The sequence below is a fragment of the Ammodytes marinus genome (genome assembly GCF_949987685.1).
Source record: "Ammodytes marinus genome assembly, chromosome: 6".
Lineage (NCBI taxonomy): Eukaryota > Metazoa > Chordata > Actinopteri > Uranoscopiformes > Ammodytidae > Ammodytes > Ammodytes marinus.
The window spans coordinates 15258854-15272570 of NC_137235.1; the positions used below are offsets into that span (position 1 = coordinate 15258854).

Below are 13717 nucleotides of genomic sequence, written 5' to 3' on the forward strand. Positions count from 1 at the left end.
GACAGAACACAACGCTCCCTGGGTAACCCACCCCTTTCGAATAATAACAGAAGCAACAGTGGCCTTCAAGGAAAAGAACAATTCTAAACAATGCACCTGATGACATTCCAAAAACATGGATGCCTCCATAAGACCTGCCTGCTCAATGTAATATTAATATTTGTAATTCTCCGCTCATGAGGATAATTCAGATTATTGGCAGAGGTGATTTTACACCAATGAGGATATTGATTTTAGCTAATAAATTACTTAAAATGTTACACAGTGCCCCTTTAAGTGATGAAACATAAGACATTCGATACCTTTCACCTCTTATGTTAGTGCTTAGAAATGTTTACAGAGAAAAAACCTGTCACTAAGCCGAAACATCACAATCGATCTCTTTACCAAAGAGGAGTGAATACTGGAAGACGAACAGAAGGACGATGACAGAGTGTAATACACACCACTGCTCCATCAAACTGCTGAATGAATAGAAAAAAAGAAAGACAAAACATGATTTCAAATAGAGAAATGTGTCTCAACCGCCTGTCTACATCAACACAAGCATATTACATTTACCAGAAACCATTTATTTTGCTCTTTTCACACTTCAATAAAAATCTTACAGAGTCAACGGGACAGACAGTTTGAAACTAGACAACCACAAAGAAGAAATAAAAGTAGACACTTTATACAAGACGACCATGTAAAAAATAGCATGATGGAAGAACTGTAAACACATGTATAAACAATGACAGTAAATTAAGAATGCTCAGCGTATTTGTAATTCAATCAAGTTTAGCATCTACAGGGCAGAACAACAACGTCAAGACATAAATATGGTAAAAAGTAGCCACAAGGTATGCTGTAAATAGCGTTGTTACATTTCATACATAAACACATTCACCTCAAGAGGATTGACAGAGATCCTATTTAGCTTACAAAGAAAACAACACTAGTATTCTACATAAAACAAGATGCGCTGGGCAGGATTGCTGATATATATTGCTCATAAATCTAATGTACATGTGGTCCGGGGATTTACGGCTGGCCTAAGGACAATATTGAATATTAACTATGAATTATGAAAGGCTGATTATTAAATGTGCTAAGACACCACATTGTCGGGAGTCTGTGCATCAATCACTTATCAGGCCTCCTTTATTGTTGGACACATAGAGGCCAGTGTCCAAAGACCTGCCAGTGATGTTGTTGAGGAAAGTGCATTGTTTTAGATACGGCATGTGGTGAGAATGTCCTCCACCAGGTGCTTGTAGACCCAGGCGTCTCCTTTCAGCCTCTGGCGGCGGATTCCGACAACCTCCGGCCTCTGCAGCATGCACACCTCCAGCTCAAACGCCATGGTTACCTTCCCAAAGTCACCCCAGGTCCGACACTTCAGGGTGTATCTAAAAACAAAGGTTGAAGACGACGAAATACAGAAACATTAGGATTGGATCAAAAGTCTGATCATAAAAAAAGCCATGAGGCATGTTTTTTTTTTACCCTTTCTGTGTGAAATCAACGTTTTTCTCCGGAAGGATAGAGAGGATCTGGTTAAGGATCTGGTCTGGGTTGGTCTGACTGGTCAGTGTAACGTTGTACTGCGCCTAGCAAAGGAGAAAAAGACAGACATAGAAATGCTGCGATATGTACAATAGTTTCATGTGACTAGTGGACCAGATGTGTGATTTCTGAAAATACCTTGATCTTGCGTGGGCCGTCGCGCAGGCCTCGTCTCTTGCTGGGAGTGAGCATGGTGATCACCTTGTCCAGGCCTCTCTCCAGGGAGCCGAACATTTTCCCTCCTCTCTTCTTCCTCCCGCTGTCTTCCGTAGCGGCCATGTCCAAAGAACGAGACCTGGAGAGCAAACAGGGCCTCCTTAAATAATTTTTTTTTTTCATTTCTGATTATCTGTTTCCAGGCTGGCTGAGACTGAGTGAGCAAGGCTGTCGATGCAAACACTCTACGGCTGTGTCTTGATTCAGGGGTTGCACCCTACGTAGGCTGCATTTGAAGACCGATTGCGTCATAGCGGCGCGCAAAGGCTGTCCCGTTTGCAAGGCTCCTTGCAAGGCTCCTCATATGCAGCCGAAAAATGCAGCCTTCGTTTCACGGTTTTGAAGGCTGCATCAGATGGATCCTTCATGGCCCAACATATCCCAAGATTCATTGCGTTTTTTTCAGAGATGGCATAAAATAAAATAAAAAATAACAAAACAGCAACGTGTTGCTCCATCTTCTTAACTTGTATCTTCCTTTCTTTTTTTCTTGTACTTTTTTTTCTTTTCGTCTGGTAGGCAACTTCTTTTTCTTTTTTCCTCCGTTGACAAGGCTGTCTCCGTTGGCAGCAATCAGGGTTGCTAGGCAGCACAGGAGCGGCGAGTCGTCACGCAAGGTAACGGCTTGTTACGTGAACCGGAAATGCTCGTAAACGGAGACCTGTGGAGACCATCTCGTTTAACAAGGCTCGTTGGCCTTAAAACCGGCCTTAAAATCGACCTTCATAGGCTATAGCCTTCATAGACCGCGAGACTGCGTCCTACGTAGGCTGCAACCCCTGAATCAAGACACAGCCGACATTCCCAAACTTCAGTCTTCCCCCCCTTTTTCGCCTCAAAGCCTCCATCCATGCTTACAGACCACTCACCTTCGCTCAGGACTGAAGGTCAGAATTCCAATGTTTGCATCGTCCCTGCTTTCTCCTGCTCTATTTTTATTCTGCACTTTGGAGCCACTGTCTCCACCTACAATACACACACAAAGGGAGTAGACAAACATTTACTTAAACCAACAGAACATTTTGATTATCTACTGAAAATCCCATAGTTTGTAAAAAATTCCAAATGCGTAATGGCTACAACAATTAGTTGATTAATCAGTTTGCAAACTCTAATCTTTTAAACAACATTGGCTCATTGTTTGTCATTTCAAGTTTAAACTATTTTCTGACAAACAAACTGGGCACTTGTTATTCTTGTTTTTTTAATAATATATCATGTAGAGCAAGCAATTATTACAGAAAAAAAAAATGTATTACTCAATACCAAAAAATAATCATAAGTTCTTCCAACCCGTTCTGTGCATGTCACTCCCCTCTCTGCCCAATTTCACCTCTGTCTCTCTGCACTATCAAATAAAGCATAAAAATGCCCCAAAAAAACATCTTAAAAAAAAAAAAAAAAAAAAAAAAACATCCAGAAAAATGTTCAGTAGATTGTTTATAAAATGGTGCACAAGCCACATTTCTGTTAGATGCTGCAACCAATGGGAAATTGATTGCAGCATTCCCATATCGTTATATTCTCAATATGTCACTCAGCATATTATAGCTTCAATAAATGAGTGAACAAAGCCTATACAATATCCAATTAGATGATTTTTCCAACCACAAAGCCACCTAAGAGGAAAAAAAAGTGTAATAATGGATGAGGTTAAATGAAAAAAACGGTACAGGACTCTGCTCTTATGCATTGATCTGGCCGGCTTTGACATTGGATTTGGGGAATACGAAGGTTTGGTAGAGACACACACACACACACACACACACACACACACACACACACACACACACACACACACACACACACACACACACACACACACACACACACACACACACACACACACACACACACACACACACACACACACACACACACACACACACACACACACACACACACACACACACACACACACACACACACAAAGAGGGAGCTAGGCTTTAGTGGCAAGAGAACACATGTCACTACAGCCCACGCGGGACAGTAAGCAGGGGAAAGAGACAGCTACACCTGTCACAGCACACGCCTTGGGACAGACACACACGGACTATGTTTTTGAGTGTGTGTGTGTGTGTGTGTGTGTGTGTGTGTGTGTGTGTGTGTGTGTGTCAGAGCTAGCATGTCTGCACAGTAGCTGAAAGAACAGGAGGCTGTATACGGAGTATGACCGAAGCCAGATTCAAAGGTTTTAACACCACTTAGGTCAGCGCATTATAGAGGAAACTAATGACCCTGGACATAAAGCAAAGATAATTCACTTTGACAAATAATTAAGACTTTAATGAACCTCCATTCATATTAGTGTCCATTTAAAGATAAGTGAGTAGAATGAGCTTCCTGATAACAACCGCACCTTTGAGTTTACAATGATATGTGTGTGTGTATGTGTCCGTTTTCCAGTGTCACAATGACAGCTAAATCACACAAATATGAGAGGCTTTGAAATAAAATAAAAAAAACAGACCCAATAAATGAGTTTATTACCAGAAGTCAATTTACTTGCAAATGTGTGGCACTTGTGATTATGAGAGCTGCATGAGACTGAGCGAGGGACAGATAAAATGAGAGAGAAATGTGGAGAGGGGCAGTTGGCTAATGCAAATAATCTAATAGAGATTGTACTTCAAGCCCTTGTTTGGAGCAAAAAAAAACAATTACAGTATACAAATACACTGTATAATGAAGTGAGAGCCTGAATTGTTTCTACTTCAACATTACCATTGGTTGTGTGCTGTGGTTTGGTCTGGCTTTGCGAGACTATTGGTTGTGTAACCAAGAGAATTCCTCTTACCTTTAGGTGTGACTGCTTTGGTTTTAGGGCCATTCACGTTAGCATTTTGATTGGGTGTCGTCAGCACATTCTTGTTGTGCCGTGCGTTCTTCCTACTCGACACGGGAGTTCGAGGAGGAGGCAACGCAAATATTTCTACATCCTTCTCGTGCACAGCCACATTCTCCTTGTTCTCACAGGCTCGTTCCTGGTCTCTGTCCCTTCTCTCCTGCCGGTGCTGTGCTGTCGTTCGCCCCCTTCCTGGGGTCGGGGTGTAGGCACCTTTTTTCTCCACTGAAGGAGATTCTACACTCTTTAGGGAATACAAAGAAAAGATAAGTGTGGTACGAGTAAGTTTCTCTGGATTGTTAACCCTTTCAACAATCCTAAAGACAAGGTTCACACACAGCAGAGACATACATCAGTAGGAACTTTTTCATACCGTGTCTTTGTTGCTCCCGGCTCCATCTGGCTGACCCCTGACCCCTCTGGGTGTATAATGTTTGCCTGAAACCCACGGGCAATCGTCAATGTATTCTGAGCCAAAGTCAAGGGAACCAACAATCACTGCGTCTTCATCTTCGCTGAAGTGAGGGGCTTGCCTAGGCTGAACAAGTGAGGGAGAATTTAAATAAAAATGTGAAAACATGGACACTTGAAACTAGGAAAGTAAGGAACAATGTATAGACGTAACCAGAACATGCTTGGAGAGTGTTGGTCCCCAGTCTGACCTGTAGTCCCTGGTGCAGGGGAGAGCAGGATTCCTCACACACTGTTGGTTCAGGGCGCAGGCGGACAGGTTTGCCCCTCTGCTTCTTTGACAGCAGCAGCAGGTAGGTGGCTGTGGTCTGGTCATAGTGCCACTGTAGGAGTTAAGATGCATTAGACTGCATGTCAATAGAGTTTTTTTTTTTTAAATATTACATTTGCACAGAATGCAAGGGATACAACAATCATTAAACACATGCAGTTTCACCATCAACATCACCAGAAGTTCAACTGCTGATTAGCATTATGAAAATCAATACCTAACACTCAAATGTAAGTACAAAAAAGCACTCACCTCTTTGACCAGCTCTGTGGTGCTCGCCCTCGATCGTTTCATGTGGACCGCCATCTCTGTGATACAGTCCTCGTCGATGTGGCCAAGCTATGTTCCCACAAAACCCAAGACAGAAGCTTATTTACGCATTTTCTATAGATATGTGAGCACCAAAAAAATAAAAAAATGTCCACATTAAGAATTATGGAATTTGGTTCAGGGAAATTAATTGAATGAATGCGTGTGTTTGTACCGGCTGCTTGGTGTGCCACTCTACGGGGCTGTTGTAGTCTTTTATCACCCAGGGATGGTCAAGCAGCTGTCGAACTGTAAGACGCCGCTTGGGGTCCACCTACAGGACACACACAGAAACTACAAGTCAACATGCAAGTACACGTTGTACAAATAAATACAATAATATACGAATATGTAATAATAAAAAAAAAATTATTGTATATGAAAACATTTCTTCTACTGTATTATGACAAGTTTATGTGACAGACTGAGTTCTGCTGTTATTTACTGGTAACTCGTGAAGTGACATTTCTGTAAAATAACTTAAAAGTGAGAGAGGATAAAAGATAAAAGAAGAAACAGAATGACTGATTATGTACCTGCATCATCTGGTTGAGAAGGAGGATACTACCTGCAGAAAGCCACCGAGGGTTATCGTATTTTCCTCTCTGAGGATATAAAAACACAGACAAAGAACAAAAAAAAAATATTATGAAATGTTAAAGGTGAAGTAAGTGGTTTATTTATGTTAATATAAGTGTAAAATCTCTTTATTCATACAGTGATCACTTACATAATGTGTAAGTTTCATAAAGCCGATCTCTCAGTCAGCTGCTTTGCACGTAATCGGCAAATAACCTTATTGTAGTATCCCGAAATTTTTATCCAATCAGAAGAGAAAACGCTACAAACCGACACTCGTCTCACTCATATATAGTATATACATGGTCTCACTGCCGGTGCACGCCAGAGCAACAGATGGGTGAATGTGTATGCGCCTACAATGGCGGAGCAGGTAAAAATCCTTCCCAATGTCTGTTTTGATGGTTTTTATCATGTTTTATCACACTTATGGATCTGAGATGATGCTAAATAACTTGCTGCTTGAAGACCGCAGTGCATTAATGTGGTGACGTAGGGACGAGCGAGGGGACTGCTAGCTGCAGTAACTGACAGGAAGTTAGCTAAAAGAACCATTCTGCTTACAGCACCTTTAATGCACTTGAAACAGAAAACAAACACAGGGTTATTCTATGGCTTGCTTCCTTAGATGGCTATAATCCCATTATGTGTTTGACCATGAAAACACACAGGAATTGTAATTAAAAAAAAAAAAAAAAAAAAAAAAATACAGGATAATTTACAAAAATTAAATACAATAAAATATTAAACTGATAGAACCGCCCTCTGCAATGCGTAGTTGGAGTTCAGAATATCAAATATTTCATTTTTAAGGAACATCATGCAGCTGGGGAAAATGAAGGGCTCTTACTGTAATCTTCCTATAGAGGACCACACAGTTGTCGTCATCAAAGGGCAGGTATCCACAGAGCAGAGCGAACAGCAGCACTCCCATACTCCACACATCAGCCTGGGGATTTACACACCACACATTAAGAGTTACAGTTAGGATTTCACAGCTCAGTTGCATCGAGTCATGCAACAGTGAAGACGGTCAAGAGACCATGAACATGCCACATTGTGGAACAGGCAGGTAATTACGGCTTGAAATAAAAATCAAATGCAAGTTATATGGGTTTTTAATAAGGACAGATCTTTAAATTGTAACCCCCTGATTGGGTCAGAAAGTTGTAAACAGAACACATCTCTCACCTCTGAACCAATGTAGGCTCTTCCCTGGACGAGTTCAGGAGCAGCGTATGCAGGGCTCCCACAACACGTCATCAGCTCATAACCCAAACCTCCCTGGGAGAGAAAACCACATGATAGCCAGACCACAAGATATATATGTAAACATCGTGTTTATAGGCTCGTATCGCTATGTTAACAATTGTCTTAAGGCATCCACTTCTTTCCACAACAGCTAATATAGACCAAATAGTTTTACAACATACACACAATGGCACAGGGAAGGTGTGGTGAATTACCTTAGGTTTGGCGCACAATCCAAAGTCGATGAGCTTCAAGTTTTGGTCTTCATCAATCAACAAGTTTTCCTACGGTTAACAGAGACAAGCATTGCAGCGGACATTTAATATAAATGTGCAGTCTCAGACAAGCGGAAACATTCTATTGTCACTCTCTCACATGCAGTCAGTAGTTGTTTGTTTGTTACCGGTTTGAGGTCCCGGTGTGCATATCCATGGCTGTGTACGTAAGCCATAGCAGACACAATCTGTCTCAAAAACACCCTGGTCTCCTCTTCTGATAGACGGTCCTTTGCTATGATGTAGTCAAACAACTCCCCACCAGGACAGTACTGAGAGGGGGAAAAGAAAGGGAAAGATGCTAATTGAATGAACATAAAAGTGTAATAGTTACACACTCACACCACCTCTATGTGTGCGTGTGTGTGTGCTCTCACCTCCAGCACCATGAAGATCTGGGTTGAGGTCTCTATGACGTGGTAGAGGCGACAGACGTGCTGATGACTCAGGTTCTTCATGGCCTCAATCTCCAGCTTCACACGGGGCAGGTCATCCTGGGATGATAAACAGCTTGTTACAGGTTTTTTGATGTATACGTTTTAACTTAAACAATAAACAATAAAACAACAATAAACAATAAACTTATTCAATCTAATTTTGCTTTCTTTAAATTAATTCTGAGAATATCATATGACAAGTAAATGAATCTCTTACAGTTTTGAAAATTGGTTCATTGTCAGTCATAAGAGCCTCTAGAATTTGGGACTTTTTTAAGTGTCTCTTTGTTTGATATCATTGTAAACGTTTAGGATTTGGTCTGCTGCATAGAACTTTACCCCCTCAACTGATGGTTGAAATTTAAATTTTTTGTCTCTGCTGCTTTGATTTCACCCAAATTGTTTTTGTTTTGTGCCAGGTTAACCCGTTTAACATTTCCAGCAGATATACCACAACGTGGTGTGGGCAAACTGTGTCCTTGACTCACCCCTAGTTCCTTCTTGTTCATGATTTTAATGGCAACCTTCTCCCTTGTCAAGATGTGACAACCCAGCTTGACTTTTGCAAAGCCTCCTTAACGAAAGAAAAAAAAAACATGGTTAATAACATACGTCAGAGAGGATATGTTCGTGACAGAAGTCGTTTCATACAAGTTAACAAGTTAACATTGCCATTATTACCTGAGCCGATGGTCTCATAAACCTCATAGTGTTTGTAAAGCTCGTCGGCTCCGCGGCGCTCCATCCTTTCCACTGGCATTCTCCCTGCTCCAACCGCACGCTGTTAAACCGCCCTGCGCCCGGGAGATAAACCGTTTACAGCACCCAACTAGATACAAAAAACACTCGGTTGTAAAACACACACCCCTCTTTGTGTTAAAACCAAACCTAAGTAAGTCTCTATCATTTTCTAACGAGCTAACGTCAATAAACGCTGTACAAAAAGGAAAATTACTATATCCAACACACATCGTTAAAACCACCACATGTAATATAATGTTAACCTAAACCTACTTTACACCAAGCTAACGGAATGGCACTTTATGAATCGACATTATGAGGTTACCTGAATTAGTACGAAGCCGAGAACGTTAGAATCGCCCTGTGACAGAAATGTTTCGTTAGAGAATTTTGAATTTCGCACGTCAACGTTGACGCTATTTCCGGCTTCCGGTTTGTGCTTCGCCCGCCCCCTTGTGGTGAATAATAGTCACCTACTACTACCAGATAGATAGATAGATAGATAGATAGATAGATAGATAGATAGATAGATAGATAGATAGATAGATAGATAGATAGATAGATAGATAGATAGATAGATAGATAGATAGATAGATAGATAGATAGATAGATAGATAGATAGATAGATAGATAGATAGATAGATAGATAGATAGATAGATAGATAGATAGATAGATAGAAAACAGTTGTTTATTCAACTTTAGGGTACATTTGAAGGCTCTATGGACTAAATATCTGAAACGCCCCTCATCCTCAAAAGAGTTGAAACAACACCTCACCAAAACAGTTCAAAATAAGAAAGAAAAAAAATTGTCAATTGATTAGCCTACCTAATAAAATGGAAATCTAAGGCATAAAACTACACACTCAGAAATGAATACAAATTAAGAGAAAACTTGTGGGGAGACACATAGCAAAAGCCTTTGCGTGCACTGCATGATACAATTCCATGCTCTTTGACATGTAGGCCTACAAAAACGCTGGACCTCCCCACTTGACCATGATCTCGACCATGTCAAGAGGACAGTAGGGGAAGAAGTATTTAGATTGTTAACTTATGTAAAAGATCAGTAATTAAACACCAAACACTAAATTGAAGGTATAAGAACTACAATGTAAATGTTAAGTCAAGGTTTTAGTCTCTTACAAACTGTGGTTAAATATCCGCATAACAATAAATTGTATTTCCTACACTAATTTTAGATTTTAAAATCTGTATCTGTAAAGAGTCACTTATTTAACCCCTCACTTTGAAGACAAGATCAAAGTGAGCAATGTTTAATTTCCTTGGCACAGATGCACTTTGGAGAGAGGTGATGCTGGCTGACAGAGATGTGGGCGGGGGGACTGATGTGAACAGATGACTCTTCCTTATTCATATTCACGTCAGAAAGCGTTCTATGACCATAATCAAGACAACAAATAAAGGAATATCTTTTGAAAGAATTATGTTAATCCCTTCAATACAGTACCATAGATGCTGATAATGTTGGATTTTTGTCGCATTTGCAGCAAATAGTCCCACACTGAAAGACATAGCCTACTGTATACATATAATTAACTTTTGTACTCACCCCCAATTGGAGCAGCATGGTTTGACCGAGGTCCTTGGAAATGAATTGACAAACGTCAAAACAAACAATTCCACAGCAAAATATATGGCACACATGGTAACAGCTTTCTGAAAGGTAGTGGTTGACTGTGAAATATACATGTAAACATATCTTCATGTGCACTCACAGGAAGATATATACAACCTTTAGGATGGAATGCATCAAGTTCATTGCAATGTGTGAACTGTTCTGCTTGACACCATAGGTATGTAGTTGCAGCAGCTGACCAGAGAGGTGTATATATTTATGGTGTCAGAAGGTGTGTGTGTGCCTTCTTCTGCACAACTTCTCAAGCCTCTAATTAGGAAAAGGTGAGAAGTCAGCTCAGAGTTGCATTTTGACGGACCTGTAATCACTGTGTATAACCACTCTCACTGTCGCTTGGGTTGGGTTGTAAATGCCATAGTAACGATTTCTTCTTTGTCACTGTCCCGCATCAAATGCTTTGGAAATGTATAATTTGCTGCACCTGTTCTTGTCAATGAGTAACAGGCCAGCACCAAAAAAAGTAGCAAGACATCATGCTTCTTAAATCGCGTAAACAGGTCATCCCAGTAATGCCAACAGACTGTAAAATCTAAGACATACAGCACACGACACACATTACATCCTTACACTTAGCCAACACTGACAGGCAGCTGCAGAAGAATTCCAGTGAATGCTCAGCGGCCGTCCTGTGTTTCTCATGGTCGTTAGGAAAGGAGTTGGTCGTTAGGGAAGTAACTGGTGGTTAGGGGATGTCCAGGTGTCAGCGGTATGACAGAACCCCTTATTTGGTTTCAAGGGCAGCTGGCCAGGACGGGACAGAGGGCACATCAAACAACCCACAGCTGGATGAAAAGAAAGGGGAAGGCTTGCATGAGGAGAGAGGAAAAGAAAATGGAAAGGACACGGGGGAGCAGAAGAATATGAGGAAAAATAGGGAAATGGGGAAAAGAGAAAAATGTACAAAATCAGGGGATGTAAAGGGGGACATACTGTATCTTTCATTTTCAGCGTTGAGCTAAATTTATGTTGACTGTATTGTTCATCATCAGTGTCTTTACCATTTTGTGTTCTTTGTTTCCTCTGGTTTCTGTGGTCAATGTGGCCCGCTAGCACTCACACACACATTGAATTACCGTCAGTCCAGAGAAACACTGACTAAAACACATTTTAAATAGTCACATATGGTTGATCTAAGTGAAAGAAATAGAAAAAATCTGAACTGTTTCAACCCCTTTCTTTTTGCAAATACTGTTTATCATTAAGGGCTCTTTCATTTCCAAATGAGCTCACTTTTATTTTATTGCACATTAATTATATTTCTAAGGACTATTACACACTTCAAACCAGTGGGTGTTCCCCCTCTGGTTCCTTTTGTAGGATGCAACTTTATTCTTTCAGAAAAAAATATATGTAAAAAAGGTTGCACAAACTTCAGTACCGAATCATAGCAGTTGGGCATACTCAACATCATTAGCTAAATCCCAAAGTAATTCCAACATAAGCTGCAAAAGATGAAAACCACTTTGAAGCATAGGTTTGTCAGTGTGCTTGTCACTGTTTGAACATTAACTTGCGTTAAAGAGCTGCTTTGCCACTTCCAGCTGCTCTAAGGGACACAGTGTGTGTGTGTGTGTGTGTGTGTGTGTGTGTGTGTGTGTTAATTTAAATCAGACATGGTAGCTAACAAGCTGTCACAGTGGAAAATACACATTGTAGCCGTAACAGTTCCTGTCTTGGACAGAATTCCCAGTATCAATGACAGACTTTCGGAGGGACCCAGAATGCCTGTGTCATATCTCAGTGACTATACCGGGTTCACTGCATGGACCGGCGTCTTAGATCTGGCTGTGTGCCAGACAGAGGGAGAAAGCAAATTCAAAAACATGTAGTATGTTTAGTGTGTATAGGTTTATTAATAATAATGGTTTGCAGGAAACCAGTGGCCTTCTGTGTCTGGGGTCAATGGGCCCGATGCCAACCACTCACACAGGGAGACAGACTCAATCAGAGGCATGAAGCCGCATGCAAGGATACAGTGGCATCATCTCTCTCTCTTTACTGCTACCAACATCAACATGAGGCATCACAGAGCTCCACAGGATCAACTTGTTTTTTCACTCACTCTGGTTTCACGGTGACTGCAATGAATCATCGTGTATCACGGACATTGCATCATAACGCTTTATCCACACATGTGACTCGTATATCTTTGCAAGGTCCACACACAAACATATGCAACATGTGTACTACTTACACAAGAACACACACATAATCACAAAGAAACAGAGGCTCTTAGAGAAGCTGTGAAATTCTCCGCCCTGGCGATTTCACACCCATATTGTGAGCAGCTGCAGTGTCGATCAGCTGGCAATCTAAATAATAATGCATTTTTCTTAGATCTTAAAAGTTGAAACAGATAGGAAAAACAAATCATCTCTACTCCACCCTTATAAATGTCTCCTCACTGTGACATTAAGTTACAGTTGACATTTAAAGTACTTTCTGATATTTACAACTCCTGTTCTTCCTCACTCCCTAACTTAAAACAGTGGAAAGTTAAAGAGGCAACAAGCTTAACTATATTGTTTAGAAGGTCCTCTGCCCAGAGCTTAAACATTCAACCGCAGGAAAATATTGCACTCATGTGTGTTTAAAGTTATCCAAATCATTTATGGCAATTCAAATATTACTATAACTTCCCAAGATGAGGATTTCTGGAGTGTTACACTGTGGGGATTTGACTCCTGGTCAGTGGATTTACAGTAATTTCTGGATTGATCTGAGTCACCATTAAACTGGCATCCTTTGGGTGTGAATCACTGATGAAGGGATATTGAATCACTATAGAGCACAACTGCATTTTATGTGTGCTGTGTTCTTCACAGAGAGCAGAAAACAATAAGCTGTGATTAGATTTGACATATTGTTTCTATTATCCTAAACCCAGTGCATTTCTACCATGGTGGTTTTGATTTAGAGTTTTCATCCTTAACTTTTTTCATCATCAGTAAATTCAAAAAAAGGGACAACTCAAAACAAGCCTAAAGTGAAAACAAGAGATGGGCTTATGGGATGTCAAGAGCAAGTTCTAGAGTGATGTGTCTCCACAGCCTCACACAATCTTGCGTGACGATTCCCAGGGCGATATTGCTCTTGGGCAAGGATTTAAGATAA

The 13717-nt window shown here is 40.7% G+C and overlaps 1 protein-coding gene across 2 annotated transcripts; it reads right to left on the bottom strand.

The window, feature by feature from the left end:
• Positions 1-622: 622 nt before the first annotated feature.
• Positions 623-9327, bottom strand: melk (maternal embryonic leucine zipper kinase). 2 transcript variants are annotated; one of them, XM_080029825.1, is made up of 18 exons: positions 9269-9327; positions 8884-9031; positions 8691-8776; positions 8143-8259; positions 7894-8037; positions 7706-7774; positions 7431-7523; positions 7090-7188; positions 6197-6265; positions 5836-5934; positions 5604-5690; positions 5272-5403; positions 4983-5147; positions 4562-4853; positions 2634-2730; positions 1687-1843; positions 1489-1592; positions 623-1391 (listed from the first exon to the last, which is right to left on the bottom strand). In XM_080029825.1, the coding sequence occupies exons 2-18, from the start codon at positions 8960-8962 to the stop codon at positions 1214-1216; spliced, it is 2067 nt and encodes a 688-aa protein (XP_079885951.1). In that variant the 5' UTR covers positions 8963-9031; positions 9269-9327; the 3' UTR covers positions 623-1213. The 2 variants fall into 2 exon arrangements, with proteins under 2 accessions (XP_079885951.1, XP_079885952.1); XM_080029826.1 differs by having other exon boundaries at positions 8884-8996; positions 9269-9311.
• Between the last annotated feature and the right edge of the window lie 4390 nt (positions 9328-13717).